Source organism: Sinocyclocheilus anshuiensis, unplaced genomic scaffold (genome assembly GCF_001515605.1).
Source record: "Sinocyclocheilus anshuiensis isolate Anshui unplaced genomic scaffold, SAMN03320099.WGS_v1.1 scaffold1442, whole genome shotgun sequence".
Lineage (NCBI taxonomy): Eukaryota > Metazoa > Chordata > Actinopteri > Cypriniformes > Cyprinidae > Sinocyclocheilus > Sinocyclocheilus anshuiensis.
In genome coordinates, this window is record NW_015558616.1 from 157118 (window position 1) to 182378 (window position 25261).

General features: G+C 35.7%; 5 protein-coding genes across 7 annotated transcripts; 3 read left to right on the forward strand and 2 right to left on the reverse strand.

Moving 5' to 3' along the window:
• Positions 1-710: 710 nt before the first annotated feature.
• Positions 711-3750, forward strand: LOC107680341 (magnesium transporter NIPA2-like). The gene is made up of 6 exons (XM_016476193.1): positions 711-775; positions 1281-1416; positions 1566-1622; positions 1812-1902; positions 2445-2605; positions 2697-3750. Exons 2-6 carry the CDS (start codon positions 1281-1283, stop codon positions 3347-3349), a joined length of 1098 nt encoding a protein of 365 aa, XP_016331679.1. The 5' UTR covers positions 711-775; the 3' UTR covers positions 3350-3750.
• A 696-nt stretch (positions 3751-4446) lies between these two features.
• On the reverse strand, positions 4447-5669 carry LOC107680336 (mitochondrial import inner membrane translocase subunit Tim8 A). The gene is made up of 2 exons (XM_016476181.1): positions 5473-5669; positions 4447-5038 (listed from the first exon to the last, which is right to left on the reverse strand). Exons 1-2 carry the CDS (start codon positions 5581-5583, stop codon positions 4877-4879), a joined length of 273 nt encoding a protein of 90 aa, XP_016331667.1. The 5' UTR covers positions 5584-5669; the 3' UTR covers positions 4447-4876.
• Positions 5670-5707: 38 nt separating this feature from the next.
• Positions 5708-7407, forward strand: LOC107680337 (cytochrome b-c1 complex subunit 8-like). 2 transcript variants are annotated; one of them, XM_016476183.1, is made up of 3 exons: positions 5708-5790; positions 6878-7049; positions 7172-7407. In XM_016476183.1, exons 2-3 carry the CDS (start codon positions 6896-6898, stop codon positions 7264-7266), a joined length of 249 nt encoding a protein of 82 aa, XP_016331669.1. In that variant the 5' UTR covers positions 5708-5790; positions 6878-6895; the 3' UTR covers positions 7267-7407. The 2 variants fall into 2 exon arrangements, with proteins under 2 accessions (XP_016331669.1, XP_016331670.1); XM_016476184.1 differs by having other exon boundaries at positions 5746-5794.
• A 3288-nt stretch (positions 7408-10695) lies between these two features.
• Positions 10696-20456, forward strand: LOC107680343 (glutathione reductase, mitochondrial-like). Of its 2 annotated transcripts, XM_016476201.1 has the most exons (14): positions 10696-10900; positions 11298-11451; positions 11703-11729; positions 11824-11912; positions 13822-13891; positions 14300-14447; positions 14618-14672; positions 14756-14855; positions 14943-15029; positions 15181-15348; positions 16346-16457; positions 16957-17088; positions 18198-18331; positions 18467-20456. In XM_016476201.1, the coding sequence occupies exons 1-14, from the start codon at positions 10833-10835 to the stop codon at positions 18614-18616; spliced, it is 1494 nt and encodes a 497-aa protein (XP_016331687.1). In that variant the 5' UTR covers positions 10696-10832; the 3' UTR covers positions 18617-20456. The 2 variants fall into 2 exon arrangements, with proteins under 2 accessions (XP_016331687.1, XP_016331688.1); XM_016476202.1 differs by lacking the exon at positions 10696-10900 and having other exon boundaries at positions 11386-11443.
• A 112-nt stretch (positions 20457-20568) lies between these two features.
• On the reverse strand, positions 20569-21791 carry LOC107680344 (heterogeneous nuclear ribonucleoprotein A0-like). The gene has a single exon (XM_016476203.1). The coding sequence runs from the start codon at positions 21720-21722 to the stop codon at positions 20862-20864; it is 861 nt and encodes a 286-aa protein (XP_016331689.1). The 5' UTR covers positions 21723-21791; the 3' UTR covers positions 20569-20861.
• Between the last annotated feature and the right edge of the window lie 3470 nt (positions 21792-25261).

Genomic DNA, 25261 nt, shown 5'->3' on the forward strand with positions numbered 1-25261 from the left:
TATATATATATATAAATAAGTAAACTTTAGTAAAACAAAGTACGATCTAGAAGAAATCTTCCAGTATTGATGTGTAAATATATTTTTCTCTTCTGTGGTTTAAATTTGATGGCTATTTAATTAAAGACTACACTTTTTAATCTAGCTGTGTTTTGAATAAAATGAGAGCAGTTTCCAATATCCCTCTGGCTCCACTGATTTTTGTCACTCTCTTTTAATACTACTTTAAACTTACATGCATTTGTCACCATTAATGTCAGTAAACACTTGTTTGATTAACCAGCATTATTTTGATTAAAAGTTCTCTAAAATAAATTAAAGTTCTCTAATTAAAAGTCTAAAATGGTCTCATCTGATTTCCTAGCCTGGTCCAAACTAATCTCAACACAATATTTCCATGTTACACATTTATATCATCACATAACTGTTGTTGTTCAAATTACAAACTGCAGATTTTAAACAGCGGAAAAAATATTAAAATGAAACACTTGATGTTTACATACCTGAGGGCTTTCAAAAGCAGAAATTTTACACAGTTCCACCAAATTCAATTTAAGTTATCATGCACAAAAACCTAGAAAGTAGCATCTGTCTCAGAAGGGCTTCATATAAACAAAAGATAAATCCCCCAAAATGTCCAGACAACAGACCCAATAGTAGCCTATCCTGACCATGTTTGAAGTTAATCAAGAGCATCTGGCAACCCCGCGTTACAGTCACCAGGAAGTTTATTCACACGAGACTAAAACTCACCGAAGGACGATATGAATGCAAGGTTAGTCAGTTTAACAATTATTTATATTGCTAGTGTTTATATAATATAATGTATATTGCTAATGTAGTCTTAAATTCTAATGTAAATAATTGCCGAAACATGAAACATCACTACTTGCTAGCGTAAAATACATGAAAGCTTAGTGAGCCAATCAAAATATATGTAAATCTTTTTGTAAACAAAAAAAAAAAAAAATGCTGTGATTCTGTATTTCCTGTAGTTATAAATGCATAGCGTATATAGACAAATAGTCTACAGTAAAATATTGTTTTGAAGAACTGGCGATGTGAAAAGAAAAGCAGGCGTGAATCACATGATCTGGCTTGCTTCCTTTTCTATTCTGTGGCTGTTTTAAATCAGATTGTGCTGTCTACATAGATATCATGTTGGGGCATTGTAAGCTTTACTCAGCTGTGCTTATGATGCCTAAAAAATGCCATCTAGGCAGCTCACTAGGTTTTTAGACATAACCACTTGTGTCTAATGGACTTCTAACTGTATTCAGATGAATGCTGCAAACCGCTCTGACTTCTACATTGGTTTGGCACTTGCTGTAAGCTCGACAATCTTCATCGGTGGCAGTTTCATATTGAAAAAGAAAGGCCTCTTACGACTGGCCAAAAAGGGCTCTACTAGAGCAGGTGGGTTAATAAAATTTACAGAGTAACCTACCATTGCACAATACTTTATTAGGCAGCATTTGAATTGCATACATTTTTTTTATGCCTTTGACATTGTGACTGAATTTTTCTTGTGCTGTCTAATCAGGTCTGTTCTCTTCATTATTCAGGTCAAGGTGGATATGCATACCTGAAAGAATGGTTGTGGTGGGCAGGGCTTATATCAAGTATGACATTATCTATTTATTTGTAATTAGTGGGGCTGAATTATAAGGCATAACCAGAATACGGACATTAATCAGATGTGTAGGATGATTAATAGATCTTAGTAATGAAATATTGCCATTCACACCTGCATATGTCAGTATGGACACTCTAATCACAATCTTTTGTCTTGTCATGTATTTTATTTTCAGTGGGAATAGGCGAGATAGCAAATTTCGCAGCATATGCATTTGCTCCTGCCACATTAGTAACACCTCTGGGAGCACTGAGCGTTTTGGTCAGGTAAATTTACTCGATGTACAACACCGCAATGTACAACATTTGGGGTCTCTTATTTGATCAAAAATACAGTAAAATTGTGAAATAATATTACAATTCAAAATAACTGTTTTCTATTTTAATATATTTTAAAATGTAATTTATTCCTGTGATGGAAAAGCTCAATTTTCAGCAGCCGTTACTCCAGTCTCAGTGTTGCATGATCCTCCAGAAATCATTTGAATATGATGATTTGGAGTTCAATAACTATTTCTTATTATTATCAATGTTGAAATGTGATATTTTTGTGGAAAATGTCTTTTTTTTCATGTTTTTTGAAGTATAGCAATTTAAAAAGAACAGCATTTATTTGAAATAGACATATTTCGTAACATTATAAATGTCTTTACTGTCACTTTTGATCAAATGAATCCTTCCTAAATAAGTGTAAATGTCTTTCAAAAAAACTCCAAATGTTTAGGGTTGTACAGGCTGTACAGTCTCAACCCGAACATTAATTCTGTCTAAAACTTGACTGGATATACAACCTTATTTTTTGTCATTAGTGCTGTCCTTTCATCATACTTCCTGAGTGAGCGGTTGAATATCCATGGGAAAATTGGCTGTTTGCTGTGCATCTTTGGTTCCACAGTTATGGTGCTCCACGCTCCGCAAGAGGAAGAGGTTGCTTCTTTGACTGCAATGGCAGAGAAACTCAAAGATCCAGGTATTCTTCTATCTAATTTACAAACACAGTAGGCATTCTGTGAGTTCTGTGCTGTTTTTCATTAGAGTTGTCTCTCTTGCATGTATCACAGGATTCATCGCTTTTGCTGTCTGCATTGTTGTCAGCAGCCTGGTCCTGATCTTCTTTGTCGCACCTCGCTATGGTCAGAAGAATGTGCTAGTGTACATCCTCATCTGCTCTGTGATTGGTTCGTTGTCTGTGTCCTGTGTGAAAGGCCTCGGCATTGGGATCAAAGAGCTGTTCGCTGGAACGGCTGTTCTGAAAGAACCGCTGTTCTGGGCCCTTCTCGTATGCCTTGTGATCTGCATCAGTATCCAGATAAGCTACCTTAATAAGGCCCTTGACATCTTCAACACTTCTTTAGTTACACCTATTTATTATGTCTTCTTCACCACATCCGTCATGGCTTGTTCAGCCATCTTGTTTAAAGAGTGGCTGCAAATGTTGGCCGACGGGGCTGCTGGGACTGTTAGTGGCTTTCTTACCATCATCATTGGCATTTTTCTTCTTCATGCGTTCAAGGACATCAACTTTAGCTTGGACTCTCTACCTTTATATCTGCACCATGGACCTCAAGACAGAACATGGAACCAACCGTACATTGCTTTGCCAACTGATGAGAGAACTACTATGGATGAAAGCAATCTGACTAAAGAAAGAAATGCAAAGAGCTTTTTTCCTGAGAGTTCAGACAAAATGAGCAACGGCACATTTAATACCTAGCATAATATCAGTAAAAACACATCATGCTTGTGGGTGACTACTAAAATACAGCTTTACTATTTGCTACTGTACATGCACACTTTGCAAAACAATACTGTGAGAGTACTTTAATTAGTATTTTATTTAGTATAGAAGGTACTTGTGTTATAGATTTTCCATCTATTTCTATTTCCATCTTTCAATCTGTTAGTTTTATGCTGGTGATATTTTCAAACTAACAATGCTGTGCCCAATCACTTGTAAATACAAAAATCCTGAAGTAGCAGCATAATGTTTAAAGACCTGCTTTACATCATCTTATTAAATGTTACATTATTTATTCTGACCAAACCTGCCTTGTTTAGGATATACATAGGATTACATTCATATAAAGCACCTTAAATTTACTGTTAACATTTAAAGCTTCATCTGTTCAATAAAAGCATTAACTTTTTTAATAGTGTGCTTGACTACTTATACTCTACCACTTAAAAGTTTTGATGTTTTTTAAGTAATTATTTTATGCTCTCCAAGTCTGCATTTATTTGATCAAAAATGCTGTCAAAATTGTAATATTGTGAAATATTATTACAAATTAAATTAACTGTTTTCTATTTCAGTCATTTTAAAAATGTAATTTATTCCTGTGATGGCAAAGCTGAATTTTCAGCAGTCATTACTCCAGTCTTCAGTGTCTCGCAATCCTTCAGAAATTTGATGCTCAAGAAACATTTCTTATTATTATCAATGTTGAAAACAGTTGTGCTACTTAATATTTTTGTGGAAAATGTTTTCAAAATTCTTTGATAAATAGAAAAATCAAAAGAACAGCAAAAGTCACTTTTGATCAATTTAAATCTTACTGACCCCAAACTTTTCAACAGTAGTGTAATCGTCTTATACTAGTCTTAGGGAACACATCTTTATATCTACAAAAATCTTTTCTTAAGCAACAGCTAAACTTCTGAGGTGGTGCATTGTTTTCTATATATATCTGAAGTGCCTGGTAATTTTTTTAAATAGCACACTGAAGATGTCTCATTAGTATTTAAGGAGTTTGAGTGTTATTTAACTTTTTCCTATGACATTTTATAAATCATATGATTGAACTGCAAGAGATATTTTATGATTTTATTTCAAGTCCATATTTCAACACACACTGAATAAGCCACAGATCTTGAAGATTTCCCAGTAAGACAATGCAGTGCTGACTTGGTATGTAGGTTGAAGAGAAAGGGAAAGCAGAGCCTCCTCCTCAATTCCAGATCAGATCTGTACAAAGGGACCTTTCACTTTTATGTTCCATGATGTTTCCTTGAATTCATACCGAAGTCTTAGCACTGGGAAATGTCAATATCGACGGTAACGATAAACAGGGCTTGCATCCATTTGATTTTGAATAAATGGCCTTTGCAATATTAAAAAGAGCAAAATGAGGCACTTTGTCTTTGAGAAATTAACTGAATCCTGATGATAGCCGTTACCTCACAGTTCTTACGCTGGCATGCCAAAGCCTCAGTAAATGGCTTGTCATTGGCTGTGGTTCTACTAGTCTGTCATGGTCTCAGAGAAGGTTCCTCTACTCCTCTGAGTTTGCTCTAGTCTGTTGAGGATGAATTGACTTGTATCGATGAATCGTTCCACACAGTTTACAAAACACACCTCTGTCCTGGAGTCGAGCTTCGGGCCAGGCTTATCCATGCACTTCTCCTGCAAAGATAAACATTATGAGCTCCAAAGAAACCCACGACTGATGACCTTGATGTATTTGGCAAACAAAAATAAGAGTTTTGAGGGACATGTAACCTGGTTCATCCATTTTGGATTGGATTGAGGTACATAACTGGATACAATATCATACCACCAATTATTACAGAGATAAATCCCATGACACACACACATACATATCGATACAACTGTTGTATATAATAAAGGGTAACAACAAACCCAAGACAAAAGAGAGCAGCACATTTTAGTTTTAATAATTACTTGAACTACATCAAATAAAAAACTATATATCATAAACTTGCGAACAACTCAAGTGATCAGACAGGATATACAGAGTCAGTCTTCTATCATATGTTCTACAGCCTCAAGAAGTGATGCATTATGCAGCCCAGTAGGACAGAAACACACACACTCACCCAGCACACTTCTGTCATCTGATGAACCAGCTGCTGAAACCTCTGCTTTTGAGACTCGACCTCGATAAACTGCTGCAGCTGAGGGTCTGTCGTGACTCCTTGATTATCCATTGGGGAGAATCCCTTAATGGTGATATTTGACCACTTTATACACTGTTCCAGCGCAATGCTGACCTTCTCGTGTCTCGATAGCCAGGAAACAGTAGAGCGGCGCGCCAATGAGAACGCGTGAAATCAAGAGGAAACGGATGTGACTTCAGGTTGCACGCGGAAGTTGTTAGAATCCACAGCACTACAAGGGTGTCAGAGAGCAGTGAGGTTGGTGAGCTGAAAATCTTTCCTTTCTTTGTCTTGTATTTTCACTTTGGTGAGGTCAAAATTGCGACGTTATCTTAATTTAGCCATTGCATGAATGTTTGTGCAGTATAAATGTATGTGTAAACAGAAACAGTGCGAGATAGATGAATGTCAAGCAAGGTCTTAAAGAAAGCTGCTAGCCTAGCCACGGAACGCCACTTATAAATGTGACTAAACGTTCAGTGAGTTTTGTCTGCACACTCTGTCTCTTGCTAAGAAATTCTAGATATTTCATTAATGCGATTTGTAAGTAACCATATTCACTCATATCTGTCATCTTTGCCAGATGATGTACAAGTTGCGCATGAGTCGTGTTTATCAAAATAAAATTTAATTTATCTGTTCCGCTTTATTACTCTATGCAGTTCCCACTTAGTAAATTGAATGGACGTTTGTATATAACATTTGATTTTGATATTTTACACTGTTATATTCTAACCCTAAGCCTGGATTTGTTTATGTACAGCAGCTACATGTTGTTGAAATTCACAATGTATTCAAATTAATTAATTCAATTATTAAATGGATACAACAAACAATCAACAATACTAATTATTACATGAGATACTGTAAACTATTTTTGGATCAGTACTGAAGGGGAAAAATAAACGTTGGTTGTAAATAAACTGTAATTAATTTACTTAAAATATATAAAAATATTTTTAATGTATGAAATATAACATAATATTTTGTTCATTTTCACGATGTTATGTTTTGTTGGCATAATTTAATTTGTATGTCTGTGTATTACTGTAAATTGTTAATGGAATATATTTGATAATTGAATCCAAAATATAGTAAAACCAGTAATATTGTTTAATATTTTAATTTAAAATAACACTGTAAAAAATTCTAAATACAATGTATAAAAAAAATTATTTCGTTTTGTGCTTTTTTTTTAAACATATACAGCTGTTTTTAACAAATATGTTCAAATATAGAATTTCTTTAAATTTATTGATTCAATTATTGACAGTGAAATGTTACTGTTGTCTTATGTTTTATTTTAAACATTACTAAAGTGAAACTTGAATTAAATTTCTCTTAGGTCAGCTTTCTTGGCACAATGGGTCATCACTTCGGAGATTTGGCCAAGATAAGGCATGTGATCACCTACAGTATTTCTCCCTTTGAACAGAGGGCTTTCCCAAACTACTTTTCTAAGGGAATCCCAAATGTGTGGAGACGATTCAAAACATCTGTATTCAAGGTTGCACCACGTAAGTCATCTTTGTCTGAAATATATATATATATATATATATATGTATGTATTCCAGCTATGAATTGAAGCAAACATTGTGTATGACTAAACTTTTCTACAAACCTGCATCTCTATTTACAGCCATGGTTCTGATGTACCTGACCTACACATGGGGCAATCGTGTTCATGAACAGAGCAAAAGAAAGAATCTTGAAGACTATGAGAATGACCAGTGAAATCGCTCAGCTGAAGATCCTTGTGTAACAACTTGTTTCTGCTCAATAAAGAAAATATTTATGTGAAAAATGGATTGCTGACTTGTTGCCACTTAATCACTTCGTTTCAGTTTAATTGTTTAATAAAGTACCTTAATATGACGCATCACTCAGATTTATTCTCTCATTTGTAACGGTCATCATAAATATTATAAAAAAAAGTGTCTTCTGGCGAGTGTTTGTTTTGCTCCTGCTACTGGATTCCATTTTACATGTCAAGGCAAGTTTTATTGTGTCCCATAGAGATTTATTTTTCTGTTTTTACTTTTTGTTTTGGTGAACTGATGAGATTTTATACATGATAATGAAATATAGCTGAACTATAACATGTAAAGACTTCTCACATTTATTGGGTGTTCAAGCCTTTTTCAATGTGAATGATCAATGTCAGTACAGAAAGCTCTCCCTCCCTCCTTTACTCTCTCTCATTCATAAATGTCTTAACCATCTGGTATTTACAAAGCCTAAATATAAGGAACCACAAACTGTAAATACATGCATTCAAATACATGGTTAGGTTTTTCTGGATGTGCCCATTAAAGTGTTAACAGAACACATAACAATGCCACGACTGTTCAAACGTTTGGTAAATACAGTAACAATAGTAATATTGTGAAATAATTTAAAATAATTGTTTTATATTTTAATATATTTTATATATTCCTGTGTTGGCAAAGCTGATTTTCATCAGTCATTACCAGTCTTTAAGTGTCACATGATCCTTCACAAATCATTCTAATATGCTGATTTGCTGCTCAAGAAACATTGCTTAATATTATTAATGTTTAAAGCAGTTTTTTTTTTCGGGATTCCTTGATGAACAAAGTTTAAAAGAACAACTTTTTAAAATTTTCAAAAGTCTTTACTGTCACATTTGTTTCATTTAATGCGTCCTTGCTGAGTATAAAAAGTAATTTATTTGGAAATGATCCTACTGACCCTAGACGTCTGAACGGTATGACTACCGCAAATACTAATTTCTATTCCTCCCAGTGTATTAATATAATGCCGCCTCTGTCATGTGCAGTGTTGTGCAAGTTACTTCCAAACTGTAATACATTATAGATTACTTGTTACTGTTATTTAAAAGTAATTCCTTACCTTACAATATTACTGTCTCAGAATTGTAATGCGTTACATGACTCCTGTATTACTTTTGAGTTACTTTCACCAAAATAACTACAGAAGTAGAACTTAAGGTAACACTTTATTTTAGGGTCTCTTAACTAGTTGCTTATTAGCATGCATATTACTAGAATATTAGCCATTTATTAGTAGTAATTAAGCACATATTAATGCCTTATTCTACATCCCTAATCCTACCCAATACCTAAACTTAACAACAACCCTACTAACTATTAAGCAGCAAATTAGGAATTTATTGAGGGAAAATTCGTAGTTAATAGTGAATAAGTGTTCCCTATTCTAAAGTGTTACCATATGACTCCTGTATTACTTTTGAGTTACTTTCACTAAAATAACTACAGAAGTAGAACTTAACATTCTAAAATGACAAAATGTACTGCAGAGCATTTTACATCCAGTAGAGGGCGATATGGTGTATCATAATGACTGTGGGCTATCCAGGATACTAACAATATAGCTTATAATTGGCAAAGTGAAGGCTCACGACAATGCAAGAAAGGATGACAGCCAGAATCACAAACGATCCAAGTCTGTTAAAAGTATGGTAGAGGTAAAGTGATTATCTGGCAATATCAGTGAATAGCTTGGCTCTATTCATATTAGACACAATAGGACTATATATGTAAACACTAATGCCAATTTTTTTTTTTTTTTTATTATCTGTGTTTTTTTGTTCTGTCACTGTCATTCTGTTACACTGTGGAAGCTTCTGTCACGAAAACAAATTCCTCGTTATTAGCCGCTTTTCCACTGGACCTCGAGCACGGTTTCCACTGTCGGGCCAGTAGCCTCGCGGCACTCCTGTAAAACCCGCCCTAAACACGCCTTCACTGGACTAACATGATCCTTCACAAATCATTCTAATATGCTGATTTGCTGCTCAAGAAACATTGCTTAATATTATTAATGTTGAAAGCAGTTTTTTTTTCGGGATTCCTTGATGAACAAAGTTTAAAAGAACAACTTTTTAAAATTTTCAAAAGTCTTTACTGTCACATTTGTTTCATTTAATGCGTCCTTGCTGAGTATAAAAAGTAATTTATTTGGAAATGATCCTACTGACCCTAGACGTCTGAACGGTATGACTACCGCAAATACTAATTTCTATTCCTCCCAGTGTATTAATATAATGCCGCCTCTGTCATGTGCAGTGTTGTGCAAGTTACTTCCAAACTGTAATACATTATAGATTACTTGTTACTGTTATTTAAAAATAATTCCTTACCTTACAATATTACTGTCTCAGAATTGTAATGCGTTACATGACTCCTGTATTAATAACACCTAGAGGAAAATTCTTTTGGAACTCTATTATTTATAATATTAATTGGAAGACTGCTTGGTTAATTCCCTTTAAATACTGTATCAATAACAAAACTAAAGAAATACATTTTAAAATTTTGCATACCGTCTACCCTGTTAAATCAATAATTTCAAGATACTCTGATATTGATGATTTATGCTCCTTTTGTAAAAATGAGAAAGAGGTGTTATCACATTCGATTGTAAAATTACCCAAAATGTTTGGAAGGAATTGGCAGAATTTATTTTTAATCTAGTAAAGGATAAATACTGTTTTTCTTTTAAAGGATATTATTGTGTACTATGAGAACAATGTTAACAAAGGTCTTGAATACATTGTTAATTTATTCATATTGCTGGCAAAATTTTATATACATAAACAAAAATGCTTAAATTCATCCCCAATATTTAAGGTATTTTTAGTGGAATTTGATTGTTTTATATCGTCTCTGAAATTGTTAAAAAACAAAAAGTCATTAACATGTCTAAAATATTATGACATTATTTTCAGTTCCCGTTGCTAACTAATGTCACACTTTATATAGCACTGATTGTCTTATGCTATGCTCTGTTTGTTATTTGTTCTGTTTTCATAAAAAAAAAAAAGAGAGAGATATATATATCAGAAGCTGTCGTTTAGTCTTTATTTACAAACTTTGGACACCACACGCGGCTATTGACTGACCACGAACAGGAAATATAACTTATTTGCGGCATTTTTGATTCGTTAAAGTCTCGCGGTCTTGCTGTTTTTTTTTTTTCTTTGAACAATTAAATTTGGGGCTAAAAGTGTGTTTTTGAACATGTACCGAGTAAAATATTACTGAAAATTGATTAGTAATGCCTTACACTACTGCGTTACAGCAAAAAGTAATCAGTTACTCCCAACACTGCATGGTCATGTGTTTCTGTTCAGTAGCGCAGCACGTTGAAACGCGCATGCGTCTAGTGGCTTTATTCTGACTTCACAGTTTACACCGACACAATCCGTTATGAACACGAAGATGGGCAGCATAAATACACCTAACGAGTTTATAACTCAGCACCTCTAAGTAGCCACACTTAATTTGTTATATGTAATGTTTACAATGTACAGCAAAAGGATTTCCGCTACTACAGGTATATATGTAACGGCTGCACTTCATCGGTGAGTTTGTTTGTGTTCGGTGAATTGAACTGTCTTGTCTTTTAGCGAAATATTTCCCATTATCAAATATAGCAGACTGTTGTCTGTTTCAACATGGCTAGGCGCAAAGTGAATCATAGGTTCAGCACCCGGGATATTATGGATGGGATTGACAGTGAAGGACATTGATAAGCATGGGTAACGATGATGACTATTGTCCAAACTTGCTTCTGGGATTTACATACTATTGTGTCAATTCACAATGACTAAGCACAAGCTTTCACGTCCCTCCCATTAGTTCAACTTCTGCGTTGGCCTGGGTGTTGGCTTCCTGCTTATGGAGATATTAAGCCCGCTGGCTCGACTGTGGGCGTCTTTTCTTTTCTTACTCTTGGACGTTTCTGTCATCTTCTCGTAGGCTCTTCGGTCGCAGCATGGCATCTGAATCCGTAACGCGCTTTGATTTTCTAGTGATTGGCGGGGGATCCGGAGGGCTGGCCGTCGCGCGGCGGGCGGCTGAACTCGGTGCCACTGCAGCTGTGATCGAAAGTAACAAACTCGGAGGTACCTGCGTGAGTAAAGATCATCCTGCTCCTGCAAACCCACATTTCCCTTCGAGCCATGTAGATTGTGTTCTTTAGACGAGTTATTTACAGTAATTGGTCGCTGCATTAGTCACATGAACAGAGGTGCTTTGGGAAGCCTCCAGATCCAGCGCTTTTTTGTGGCATGTTTTTGTGTGTAATGCAAAACCAGCACCTGTGTATTTTTGTCTGGTGATATTATTGACTTGGTTTATTAAACAACTTTTCTTTTGCTGCAGGTGAATGTTGGTTGTGTTCCTAAAAAGGTATTTTTTCCCCTTACACTAAATTGGTTAGGTGCATAATGTGAGTTGGGTTGTCATAAATGCTCATAAAGTTTTGCATTTTGTATGCTTCCAGGTTATGTGGAGCACATCCACCCATGCAGAGTATCTCCATGATCATGAAGACTATGGGTTTGAGGGAGCAAAAGCACATTTCAGCTGGCAGTAAGTAAGATAACACTTTCTTGGGGGTTTTCTTCTGGGTTGTTTGGTTTTGTTTTTGTGTATAATGTTAAGTGTGTAGGATTATGGCAAGCCATTGCAACATTAAGTATTCTAAAAAAAAAGAAAAAAAAAAAGCATTTATTTAGTATCTGTTTTTTTATTACTAGTATATTTACTACTATAACTACTATAATTTAATAGTGACTAGTATATTTTTCTGCTATTGCATTTGTTGGTTCATTAGATAATAGTCTTGATTCTGATAGTAACTAGTACTTGTTCATATAACCAGGGTTTGAAATGAACTTTTTCACCCACAAGCCAATTTGACTGCTAAATATTTAAGTTACCAGCCATTTATAACTTCTTTTATTATTTATTATTAAATCTGATTCTAAATCATTGAATGGTTTTCCGTTTTAAAACAGTCAATCATTGTTTGTGAATACCATAAAATTTAAACAAAATGGAAATAAAAATAAAATTCTCCATGAATTCTTTTTTGATTTATTTCCAAATTTACCTCACGTCAAAATGGTAATAGTTTAATGATAAACATTGAAGATTAGCGGACTGGCTGCCAATTCATGAACTGATCAGCTGTTTTTTTTACAAAAGTCAGCGTATTGAAAGCTCTTCTTTGACATTTATTGAAAAAGCCAACCCCTTCTCACTCTAAGTGAAAAAGTGGCCTCGTCTCCTAGGGCTCCATTCGCACACTGGGTGAGAAGTGTGGTGCCTCGAATGTCTCATAGGTCTTGCACACCAGACGCGCCATTCTGAATGCGTTCTCAAGTTCAAGGCGGCAGTCCCAAACAGTAAATCTTCCGGAATGAATGAAGTGGCATCAATGAGTTTGAATGTAGGCGTTTGGAAAAAAAAACTGTGCAAATGGAAAAAGAAAGGGCGATCTATATTATTATAACATATTAAGCGTAGACTTCAAGCAACAAAAAAACTAACTTTTTACTGAAAAATAAATGCACAGTACACAATCGTTTAGCCTAGGGTAAAGTCCGTATGTAGAAATATTTGTCCCAATTCATTATTAATGTATGTGAGTGGCATGGCAATATTTTGAACAGTCTACAGATACACATAGAAAACTATTTTAAATTTTACGTGGCAATTCTCGTCCAGTGTGCAACCTTCTTTACGCTTTGTTTTGCTGTTGTTGGAGGACATAATTTAAGAATCATAACCAGCCAAATTGGCTAGTGAATTGATATGTGTTACCTGTCACGGTTGATTTTCACCCACATTTGGCGGGTTAGCTGGTTTTAATTTCAAATCCTGTCATAACATAGCAGTAAGTATTCCATTACTACTGGAACAGAATTTGCCATTGAATTCTATGGGAATTTGCAGTTCACATATCAACTATTCACTTCTAACTAGCATGTATTTCGATTATCTATTCTGTGTTACCTATTTCAAGTACCTTTTCTACTAGTAATTCTACCAGTGATTAATAGTAATTAAAATGAAGTACCAGTTCTGTTTCTACTGGTAGTTAGTTTATAGTAATTAAAAGTGAGTACTAGTAGCATCAGTAAAGATACAGGAGGGATACATGTAATGTCAGCTTGCCATAGAGGGTATTGTTTCTGTAAGAAGATGTGGTAATTCTTTTCACAAAAAGGACTTTTTTACTCTTGTGACAGATGAGTATAGTCATGTTCCCACACGCTCTGATTCATTACAGCTTTCAGTATTTATTTTGCTTCCCTTTTGTGGCATATAATATCAGTACTGCTTTAAGTGGATGTTTTTGTCAGCCACAAAAGCATGAGGTGGAATAGTTTGCTTGACTAGAGGTGAGTTATGCTGTAGAGAGTTCAGCTATCAGTGATATGATAAAGCTAAATTAATGGAACAGAGATCACTCTTTGGGTATGTGTATTTTCAGACTCATTAAACGCAAAAGGGATGCTTACGTTAGTCGCCTGAATCAGATTTACCGGAACAACCTTGACAAGGTAGGCTGCAATAAGTTACTTTTAAATCAATAGATTAAATATGAAGTGAAAAGTAATTTGTAGTAGGTAAAAAACTAATCAAAATCTTTTATACCAAAATGAGCATGGTTTTAAGGGGTCACATTGTGAAGAATTACATTTTCTTGATCTTTATAGTACCAGTTCTACATTGTACTATGAAAGCTTTACATAGAAATTTTAAAAGCATGTAGACAAAAAAATGTCATATTTAATTGTCAGAGGCAGCGTGGAAAAATTTGCACCAAAAGCATGTTGCTAACTGACTATACTAAGTGGACCTCAAGGGAAAAACTAAATAGCATAATGAAAATGCTTGATAGGACCTCTTTAAACCTTGAGAATTGGTATTGATGTGAAGACTGAGAAGTTGTTTGTGGTTGTACACAGGGCAAAATTGAGTCCATTCATGGCTATGCAAGGTTCACAGATGATCCTGAACCTACTGTTGAAGTTAATGGAAAGAAATTCACAGCTCCTCATATCTTAATCGCCACTGGCGGCCACCCATCCACTGTTAGTGAGGATGATGTTCCAGGTGATCTTATGTTTGTTCATTACAAAAAATTTTTTTTTACCTCATTCTGCTTTACTTCTCAGTTCATCCTTATCATGTGCACTCGCATTCATGTGATTTTTGTACTTATTTTCATCACTTCTTTGCCAGCATCTGCTAAAAACATTTAGTACATTTCAATGTTATTGCAGGAGCCAGTTTAGGCATTACCAGCGATGGATTCTTTGAACTTGAGTCTTGCCCTAAGTAAGTGATTAAATGCTGATTTCTACTTTATTATTGTGTTTTCTTAGCTTATCCTAAAATAACCGACCACTGTATCCATCTAGACGTAGTGTGATAGTTGGGGCAGGATATATTGCTGTGGAGATGGCTGGTATCCTTTCCACTCTTGGGTCCAAAACGTCCATCATCATACGACAAGGAGGGGTAAGAGCTCTGTTTATTGTCACCTGGCTAAATGCTACTGTCATGTATATCCCAAAGTAAACAATGGCTGTGTTCTTTCTTTTCAAGGTACTGAGAAACTTTGATGCCTTGATAAGCTCAAATTGCACCAAAGAATTGCAAAATCATGGTATTGACTTACGGAAAAATAGTCAGGTAACTAGTAGTGAGCATTATTAAGTTAAGTATTATGTAGCTGCCATATCTTTCCAGTGTGATCTATCAGTTTGTTTGGCACAGTTTCAGTTATGATCCCACCAAAATATATCTTACATCAGTATATCCAAATATTCTGATGTTTTCACAGGTTAAGTCAGTGCAGAAGACTGACAAAGGCCTTTCTGTTAAGCTGGTGACAAAAGACCCTGATGACAAAGATGCACAGGAGAAGTGCGACACCATCCATGAGGTGGACTGTCTGCTCTGGGCTATTGGCAGGGAACCCAACACCGCTGGCCTCAATCTCAGTTCAATAGTAAAAATGAATTTCAGTTTGATTAATATTATTATTTTCATGATTAATATCAGCATTAGTAGTATGGTTGGTAAAATATTGTTAGTAAAAATAATAATAATAATAAATACCTAAGAAGCTTTAAGGAATGTTACAGGATTATAAATTCAACTCCATTGATAACATCTGTGGCATGATGTTGATTCCCAAAGAAAGAAAATTCCTCACTTTATAGAAGCTAGAAAAACTATTTTTACAGTATAGTACTTACAATTGAAGCTTATGAGGAATGGAACTGCATATATTATATTGTATATATTACATGTAATAGAAATATAATGTAATTTTATGCAATACATTTTTTTGTTTTGTTTTTGGACCTCACAGTTTTTAAACAAAATGTCATAACTCGATCTTCCGGTGAAACGTCAGACTTGTGGTCTGCGGCTCTTATTCAGATCTGCCTTCATCCAATCAATGACTGATAGAACCATGTCCCTCCCCTACAATCGTTTTCTGTTTTCAATAATCCGTTTCACTCTGATGTATGTCACACTATGAAAGAAAAGATCTGACGCTACTTCCATTACATCACAACTTTAAACATGACACAAGTTAACATACAAGTGAAAATCTCTTACCAACCTTGTCTGTGCAAATTTCTGCTCACAGGAATTTTGTCGCTCAAGCATAACTAGATGTTTATGCGCCTAGAACGGTAGGGAGATTTAGACAACTTTACCCCTTTTGTACAGAAAAATTTAAGTGTGCTTTAACAAACATACAAGCTGTACATTTCTGCTTTTAAACCCTCTAGAATGCATTGTCACATTGTGTACACACCATTTTTGCTTTTTACAAACTGAGGGATCATCGAAACATGCCACAGATGCTGTTGATAAAGTTCAACTGAAAACAGAATATTCTTTTAAACTGCAGAAGCTACAGAAGATATTATCTTCGCACTGTATCAGTTGGTGATAAAGTAAGAATGACAGTTGGATGTATTGTTATCCAGGGTGTGAAGCTTGATGAAAGGGGACATATCGTGGTGGATGAGTTCCAGAACACCACTCATGCAGGTGTCTATGCAGTTGGGGATGTTTGTGGGAGAGCTCTTCTTACACCTGGTATGGTTTCAGGATCACATCCTGATGGAGAATTTGCTCTTACATGCATTAAAATATTCTGGGTGTTTTGTTTGAATACATAAAATAAAACAGCTCATTTTTACACACTGTACTCTGTTTTGGCATAGTATTCATTAAGCACACTCAGAAACCAATTAAGTAAGAGATTTGGTCTTAAAACAATTCATTAAACTTAAAAGATCTTAAAAGATGATGCATGTTGTGCAATTCAGTCTTCCTGTGATTCAGTTGGTTTATGTAAATAACACCTTCCACATTGTGTTTAAAACAACAGACCCTCCCTACACGAGGAAGTTGATTTTGTGCAGTTTTATTTTTTTGTTACTCTAGCGACATCAACTGGTCAGAGTAAATTGGATATGCTTACCATTCATCACACTTTTTTAATTGCATAGTTTATCATCTGTTTAATGGGAATGTATATTCTGTTTTTTTCTGATAAGCTGTTGTTGTTTCCTGTTTTTGTTTGTATGGATAGTTGCTATTGCTGCTGGCAGAAAACTTGCTCACCGGCTGTTTGAGGGCAAAGCAGACTCCAAAATTAATTATAATAACATCCCTACTGTTGTGTTCAGCCACCCACCTATTGGCACAGTGGGACTAACTGAAGGTGAGCTTATGTACGAATAATGCTTCCTTACAGTATCTTAAAGATCAGACTCCATATGTAGCATTATTATTTTAGTATTATTTATATACCATTATATTATATATTAATCTTTTAGTTTGATTTAGTCATTTTGATTGTATTTTTGTTAGTTTAATTTTTTTATTATTTCAATATCTATCTGATATTATTTTCTATATTGATTTTTTTTTTTTCAGCTTTAGTTTTAGTAGTTTTACTACTTCAACATCAACATTATTTCAGTTGCCAAGGAAACATTTCTAATTTTCATTTAACATTTTCTGTTTTGTTTTCTCTGTTCGGAACATTTGCTACAACAGGGTCCACATCTATATCTATCTATCTATCTATCTATCTATCTGTCTATCTGTCTGTCTGTCTGTCTGTCTGTTTTGTCTGTCTCTGTCTAGCTCTCTCACGCTCTTCCCCATATTTACTTTATTTTCCATATAATATACACATGGAATTGCAGACAAAAGCATTTTAGATGAAAATATCCTAGATACCATTTTGATGATAAAATAATAATTCATTAAAATTTCTTAAAAAGGCAATAAGGGCCAGATTTACAAACCCTTGTTTGGCTTTTAAAAAACTACTGTCAGGATTTACCTAAGACACGCTGACAAAGCATTAGAGATGAAAAAGTGTGGACATAGGTATTTTGGCATCTGACCTTATTGCATATGCATTTGTAGGAGTTTCCCTTTCAGATGCAAAATTTATGGGAGGAGAGTATTTAAATAATTCATGGTGATTGACTAAGGTTTGCAGTGGTCAGTTTACTCGTATTTGTGCCATGACCGTATTTAACACCTAAAAAAAACAAATCTTCTTAACCCATTGTGAACCTGTGTTGTAAGTACGTTACATTTAATTAGTGAATTGTCATTAGATCACCATCAAAACTTTCCACTCCCACCAGCACTTTTATGGGATTTTAGACACTAATTTGCCCTGTTTAGTAAATCTGGCCCCAAGACTGTATGGAACATGTCCTAAAGTGTGTTCAGTGAACAGAATGACTGACAGCTTAACAAATAGTTTGAGCTACCCTTAGAATATATATATAAAAATGTCATGTTTTGCAGATGAAGCAATCAAGACCTGGGGAAAGGACAGTGTGAAGGTTTATACCACTTCTTTCACCCCCATGTATTATGCCATCACCACCCGAAAGAGTCAGTGCATCATGAAGTTGGTGTGTGCTGGCAAAAATGAGAAGGTGAGGTCATAATCAGTCCATCGATCATAAATGCGTATAAAATATCAAGAAGGATCTGGAGTAATATTTAATTTTATTTAAACAGTTTGCTGTAACATTTAAGTCATTTTCAATAAGACACTTTTCTATTTTTAGGTGGTTGGTCTCCATATGCAGGGTTTTGGCTGTGATGAGATGCTTCAGGGTTTTGCTGTGGCCGTGAACATGGGAGCTACTAAAGAAGACTTTGACAGAACCATTGCCATCCACCCGACGTCCTCAGAGGAGCTAGTAACACTTCGCTAATCAAGTGTTCATATCCCAACATGACAGCTTCGTTCCAATCTAAATAACAACAAAAAAAATGTCTTTATTTTCCCAACATTAATATTTTGTAATGACAAGAAGCATATATTTGGTTTGTTTTATCTCTGGGGTCATGTATTATTGCCAGTGATTAAGAAAGACACATTACAACCGTTCATCAGGCTGTGTCTCTTGTACATTGCATTGTTGTACCCCACCGCTCCGATTTTTCACGGGTATTATTGTTTGATTGGAACAGGGTCAGATGAAGGCTTGATGATTTATGACAGCTAAAAGTAAAATTAAATCTGTTTATAGTCAAACGCTGTTGCTTTACATTTACATTTTTGGAAAGTTGGATTCAGAGAGTTGCTTTCAGTAGTAGTTGCTGGTAAGTAGTGCTTACTAAATATATGTAAAATAAAATTGTGGATATGCAGAGTTCAGCACTTGCGCATAGACCATGTATACATTTATAAAATACATTTGTGTCTTTGTGTGGTTGATCTTTTGTTCATTTCTGTATTGACATTGTCAATATACTTAATAAACCTGTCACTTTTCATAACTTATATTGACATAATTTGTCAATTCTTCAAAGGCTTAAAGTGAGTTGCATTTATAAGAGGCACTAGGCTAATGAAGTTAAAGCATCTCTTTGGAATCATTAATATGCAAAGATATTGACCATTTGTCACTATGATTACAAAATTCTAGTGTTGGTATAAGCAAATATTTTCTTGCTTAACATTTACTCCGCTGCTTTCATTTAACATTGTTTCACTCAGAAATTATCGAGGAATTTCAGTCACTTTTAATCTGCATCTTTATCTATAGGTGTTTAAATAAAAGGAGATTTATATCAATGTTTGGCTGTCGGCTAAGCTTGGTTTCTAAATACCATCTTTTTATGAGATGAGGTGGGATTCAAATGCTATATTAATCAGCCGATATTCTGAGAGGCTTTAGGAGAAATTTCCACCCATTTTGAGTACACTTCATTTGCAATAAAATTCTCATTCACATAGCCAACATAACGCATTGAAAAGCTCATATATTAACCTACCTAGTTGTGTGCTTGTCATGTTACTTTTACAAGTTATATCTACACTACCAGCCAAAAGTCTGGGACTGGAAAGACTTTTGAAAGGTGTCTCGTACTCAACTTGGCTGTAAACAAAATACTGTGAAAGAATTCAACTTAAAGTAACTTTTCTAATACAGAATTTAAAAGGTTTTATTCTACTGTCAGCAAAAACATTACTGCAAAAATAATTGTAATGCAGTGGCTTTCAATCCTGGTACTGGGGACCCACTGTTCTGCACATTTTGTAAGTCTCCCTTATTTAAAACACACCTGCTCCATGAACTCAGCTGAGTGTCAGATAATGGAGACATAAAACATGTGCAGTGGGTCCCCAGAAACAGGATTGAAAAGTACTGTTCTAATATACCGATTTGGTGAATTCAGAATAATCAAGATTCATAAAAATAACACACACAACTCCGGATTCCTTGATTGCACGTATATTATGGTTTCCTACACATTGCATATTTCTGATTAAATAGTAGCCCAAAAAAAAAAAAAAAAAAAACACACACACTTGACGGACTGTTTGCCCAAGAGCTAAAAGACAGCTCAAAACCTCATGAAGACACATTTGAAATAATGGTTGGCAAGGAGAATTGGAGAGAAAAGGAAAAAAAAAAAAAAAAGAGAAAAAAAAAAAAAAGACCAGACAGAAAATTAGTTTATGAAAAAGATTTTAATGGTTAAAATGCTTATATGGCCACTGCTGGGTCAAATTAAATATACTTTCAAATAATGAAGAATAAAAAATTACAATAGGAACAGTGGAATACCATTAAAACAGAAATTAAGTTACATTTTAAAGTCATGGTCAATGTCATGAAGTGAAACAATGAGCTGCTTAAATTTCATTACCCCTGAGTTTCATCTCAAACAATGGACAGGCAATTAACCTAGAACAAATCAAACAGAAGCCTACATGGTGTTTTACCAGGCTTGACTTGAGCAAACATGACCACTTAAACCCAAACAAAAGGAAAACACAATGCGATGCGTGTCTGCTGGTACTGGTAATGGCACAGAACTCCTCATTTAAACCCAATACCAAACATTTCGTTTTGAAAGTCCAGTGTCCAAATAGTTTGCATAAAAAATAAAATACAAAAAAAATAAAATCAAAAGTGACGTACAGCTTAAAGAGTCACATTAGTGCTTCTAATAGCCACCATAGCCACCACCACCACCGCGTGGGTAGGGCCCACTGATCCTGCTGGAATAGCCGGCTTTCACAGCACCATAACCTGAAGGCTGCTGTCCATAACCCTCGCCGAAATCACTGTAGCCATTCCCGTTGCCGTATCCACTGCCCATTTGGTCACTATAGCCTCCTCCGTAGCTACTTTGGCTTTCGTAGTTGCCATCGTTACCGTATCCGCCGTTCTGATAGCCGTAGTCGCCATAGTAACCACCTCTTCCGCCGCCATAACCGGTTCCCCGGCCCATTCCTCGGCCTCCCCTGCCGCCGCGACCGCCAGCACCTTGCATCTCTTGCTTGGTGAGCGCCTTCTTCACCTCCACCTTGTGTCCGATGATCACGTGGAACTTCATCACGACGGCTTTATCGGCAGAGTCGTTGTCTTCAAAGTAAATGAAACCGAAACCTCGCTTTTTTCCGGTGTCTTTGTCGGTGATGACCTGAGCCTTCTCGATCGTACCGAACTGGGAGAAATACTCTTGGAGGTGTTCGTCCTCAATGTCGTCTTTCAGTCCCCCGACAAATATTTTCTTGACCTTGGCGAGTGCCTCTGGTTTACCAGCGTCTTCCCGGGCCACCGCTCGCTTCAGATCCACGTTGTTGCCGTCCACGACATGAGGCCTACCAGCCATGGCGGCGTCCGCTTCCTCAACGCTCGAGTACGTAACAAAGCCGAAACACCGGGAGCGCTGCAGCGGCTGGTTCATCACCACCACGCAGTCGGTCAGCTGTCCATACTGTTCAAAATGTGCCCGCAAGCCTTCATCGGTCGTTTGGACGTTTAGGCCGCCAACAAACAGTTTACAAAGCTGGTTCGTCATTTTCTTACAATGGACGTACTGAGATCACATGCAACGGAAGGAAGAACTCAAATGTGTTTGAAACGCGGGGGCGGTTCCTTATGTGTGCGTCAACACATACGTAGTGGACTCTGATTGGCTGCAAAGTAAAGCACATCACTCAAACCATAGACATAATAAATACCTAGACGCCTCATTGGCCGCTCGACCGCACGTCAACGTCGCCGCCATATTGTTGAACATTAGAATTGTAAACCGAAAAAATCAATCAAATCAACAAGTGAGACAAGTGTGTTTTCACAATTTCTTACGAAAATTAATCATTTTCCAAGCCTAACTAAATAACTGGAGGCAGTTATTTTTAACTCCATGTAGATCACAAACCTCTGAAATCGGTTGATAAATGTAAACGTTATCGTGTTTTTATCCAGAAAAAACCGCAGCTCCTCCGTTTACCTCCACTTATTTTTAAGGCAGTCTTGCCCTCACAAACATGGCGGACGCGTTGACGTATCGCTGCAACGGCTCAAAGCGGCCAATGAGGCGTCTAGGTATTTATATGTGTATGACTCAAACCCATCCTCAATTAGCAAGACGCATTCTGGGCACTGGGCAGCAACCACTGACCTATAATAGAGAATTATTATATAGATCAGTGGCTGCAACTAAAAGAATCAAAGCTAATTTGTCAATCCATTTAGTTAAAAAAAATATAGATTTTTGGAAAGATGACATTTCGAGTTCATGTGTTATATGTGAACTTGACAGCGGGTAGGCCTACATTTTGTTGCAAATGCCGTTCTATTCTGAATCCAAGAAATATCAGGGAATTAAAAAAAAAAAAGTGATTTTCTAGTCCATGAACATTTCTATATTAAAATATACTTTCTTGTTATACTCTTTATTGTAGTATTTCTTTGGCTGCAAATAATCTTTTGAGTGCAATTTCTATTAAATCCATGTGCAGTCATCACAAATGACTAGAAAGTGCATGGAGATTAAATGAGGAAGTGTCCAGTCGTAAATTTCCAAACTAGTAAGATAATAGAACTATAAACTTTAAAAACTCCCATTACAAAGTAAAATCCTGTCTTCGCCTTAGTTTCAAAACACTGGAATAAAAACATTTTACAGGTTTTTGGCCAGGTTACCATATTATGATGGCAGTTCATTAGCATCTTGGTGAGCAAAACTACTCTACACAATGCACAAGTGTGTTGCAGTGATTCTAAAAAGTATAATATATTTTTATTAGAAAACAAACTCAGGAAACTTTAGGCCTGAACTAGGTCTTTATGTCTTACACGGTCTTATCGCTTTGTGGCAACCAGGTTGTAGGCCAAACTAGAACAGTGCAACTTCATCATTCACTGTGTTCATATGCACACCTGTTGCATGAAGGTATACTCCTTAATCCAATTAAAGTATATTTTGTTAAAAGTTCAAAGGATGCCACCATTTAAAACAAGCTAGCCAATTAATAAGGTGACTGGGAGAGAAAAGGAGTACACCTGCAGTAAGATCATTGGTTCATAAGTTGCGAGTGAGATGTTCTGCAGAGGTCTCAGCTTTGTTGCTTCCACCAATAAAGCATGATTTTTGTACGTGGAACTTTGTGACTCAAGTGATTTTTGCACAAAAAAAAGATGACTTTCTCCATGGCAAGAGTGGTAAAATAATCACATGCAGAAAATACAGCATATTAGAAAGTCTTAAATTAGTTACTACTTTGTTACTATATATTATAACTACTTTCAAAGCTTAAGTATGGTATTCATACATTGAAGAGATCAGACATAAGATCACATAGCTACCACACGATTGGTACTGCTATTGCTTGTAAATTACACTTGTGAATGTTTGACATTCATGAACCTTTACAAAACAGTAAAGTACTCACCTTATTGCTTCATCACCAATGCATTTGCAAGCATAATTTTCTTAGTGCAAATACTCCAGAATGTATAAACTAGTCTAAAATGCACCATCATCTGAGTGCCTGCCTCAACACCACAATGCACGAACACTTGGTACTATTTGTGTAGCTACTGTAGAAAGCAGTTTTCATGTTATGTGGGCCAAATTTACAAGTGATGCTTCAAACTCCCCTGCCTAATCTATTGGACCACCTGTCTGTATGTGCACAAATCCATCTCCAATTAAACCTCAATCTCTCCATCCCTGCATAACGCTACAGACTTACCCAAAATAATAAACTCATTCCATGCACATAATCCACACACACAAAAAGAGTCATTTCAACAAAACTTTTTTTTATTATTAAAATGTATACAGATATTTATAAAATAACAGATTAGAAAAAGACATTAAAAATCCCATGTCATCACCACTTCACCAATCCTTCATTATTAAAATCAAAACTACTGTAGATAACCAAACTCCATGGCCACAGTTGATGTGGGCAGAGTCCGGCATCCAATGTCGCCTGGGGAGGAAGACAGGAAGAAAAGAGAACACGTTAGTCATGCAAGATAAAACAAAAATTTGATCAAGAAAAAAAAAAAAATCCTTTTAATGGCAAATCAAGTCAAGGGCCTAATAAGCCGTGCTGTTACAAACCCAAATTCCATCGCACCATTTCATGAAAAGTCCACTTGACTTATGGATGGAGACCAATTAAAGACAACTTAAGGAACAAATATAATCCATTTATGAAAAATTGCAATACTTGACCAACACGTACGTAGTGAAGACAGGTTGATTACATACCTAGATCGCAGGATGATATCCTAATGAGATATTTCAGTCCTATCACAATCGAACCCAGGTACTGAACAGGTTCCCTGTACAAACAAACTGCTACAGCTATTCTGAAGTACTGGAATAACTGAAAGAACACCTATATGTGGGAATCAAGAGTAAATATAAACCATAAACACTATATAAATATATATATATACTTATATTTCACTGAATGTGGGTGGGGTAGTGTTAAATTAATGTCAAGTAGTAATGCAACTACATGTGTATGCTTTAATTACTATCTCAGGTGTGGTGGAAACCCCTTAGTTAAAGTCTTATCAGCCAAAACGCCGTCTGAAAGGTTAATTAAGCTGTGAAACTTTTATTTAAAAAGTAACATACAATTGCATATCAATGTTTAACAATACTGGATTGATCTGAAGACATAATATACAATACACAAGAGAATGTTGGAAGTAATGATGCTCATACAGCGTTGAACTGAACTCCACGAGTGGGTTTCTGCGCTGGTTTACAAAATAAAAGAAAAGTAGGATAATCCATCCCATCATGATAAAACTAGTTTGGAAAAACGCGTGGTGGGTTTTACACAGACGAACACAAACTCAAAACTGCATGCGTTAATCCCCCAAGACAATGCTAGGCAACAGTTTATATAGAAAACAGGTCTACTGAGAATGCATTTTGACAACAAATCGCCAGTGTTGAACAAAACTGAATTTTAAAACGAATGGGTTACGAACAATTCTAATCTTAAAAAAAAGAAAGAAAAAGAAGAAAACAACCAGGGCCAACTTTGCTGCATGACCTAAAACGAGGGAAATAAATGATATCTA

Coding starts and splice junctions, on each gene's coding strand:
- LOC107680341 (XM_016476193.1), top strand. CDS start 1,281: ATGAATGCTGCAAACCGCTCTGACTTCTACATTGGTTTGGCACTTGCT. Junction 1,623..1,811: donor GTGGGCAGGGCTTATATCAA/GTATGACATTAT, acceptor TTTTATTTTCAG/TGGGAATAGGCGAGATAGCA. Junction 1,903..2,444: donor GCACTGAGCGTTTTGGTCAG/GTAAATTTACTC, acceptor TTTTGTCATTAG/TGCTGTCCTTTCATCATACT.
- LOC107680343 (XM_016476201.1), top strand. CDS start 10,833: ATGTTTACAATGTACAGCAAAAGGATTTCCGCTACTACAGGTATATAT. Junction 11,730..11,823: donor TTGGTTGTGTTCCTAAAAAG/GTATTTTTTCCC, acceptor GTATGCTTCCAG/GTTATGTGGAGCACATCCAC. Junction 17,089..18,197: donor CACAGTGGGACTAACTGAAG/GTGAGCTTATGT, acceptor CATGTTTTGCAG/ATGAAGCAATCAAGACCTGG.
- LOC107680337 (XM_016476183.1), top strand. CDS start 6,896: ATGGGTCATCACTTCGGAGATTTGGCCAAGATAAGGCATGTGATCACC. Junction 7,050..7,171: donor TGTATTCAAGGTTGCACCAC/GTAAGTCATCTT, acceptor CTCTATTTACAG/CCATGGTTCTGATGTACCTG.
- LOC107680344 (XM_016476203.1), bottom strand. CDS start 21,722: ATGACGAACCAGCTTTGTAAACTGTTTGTTGGCGGCCTAAACGTCCAA.
- LOC107680336 (XM_016476181.1), bottom strand. CDS start 5,583: ATGGATAATCAAGGAGTCACGACAGACCCTCAGCTGCAGCAGTTTATC. Junction 5,039..5,472: donor AGATGACAGAAGTGTGCTGG/GTGAGTGTGTGT, acceptor TTATCTTTGCAG/GAGAAGTGCATGGATAAGCC.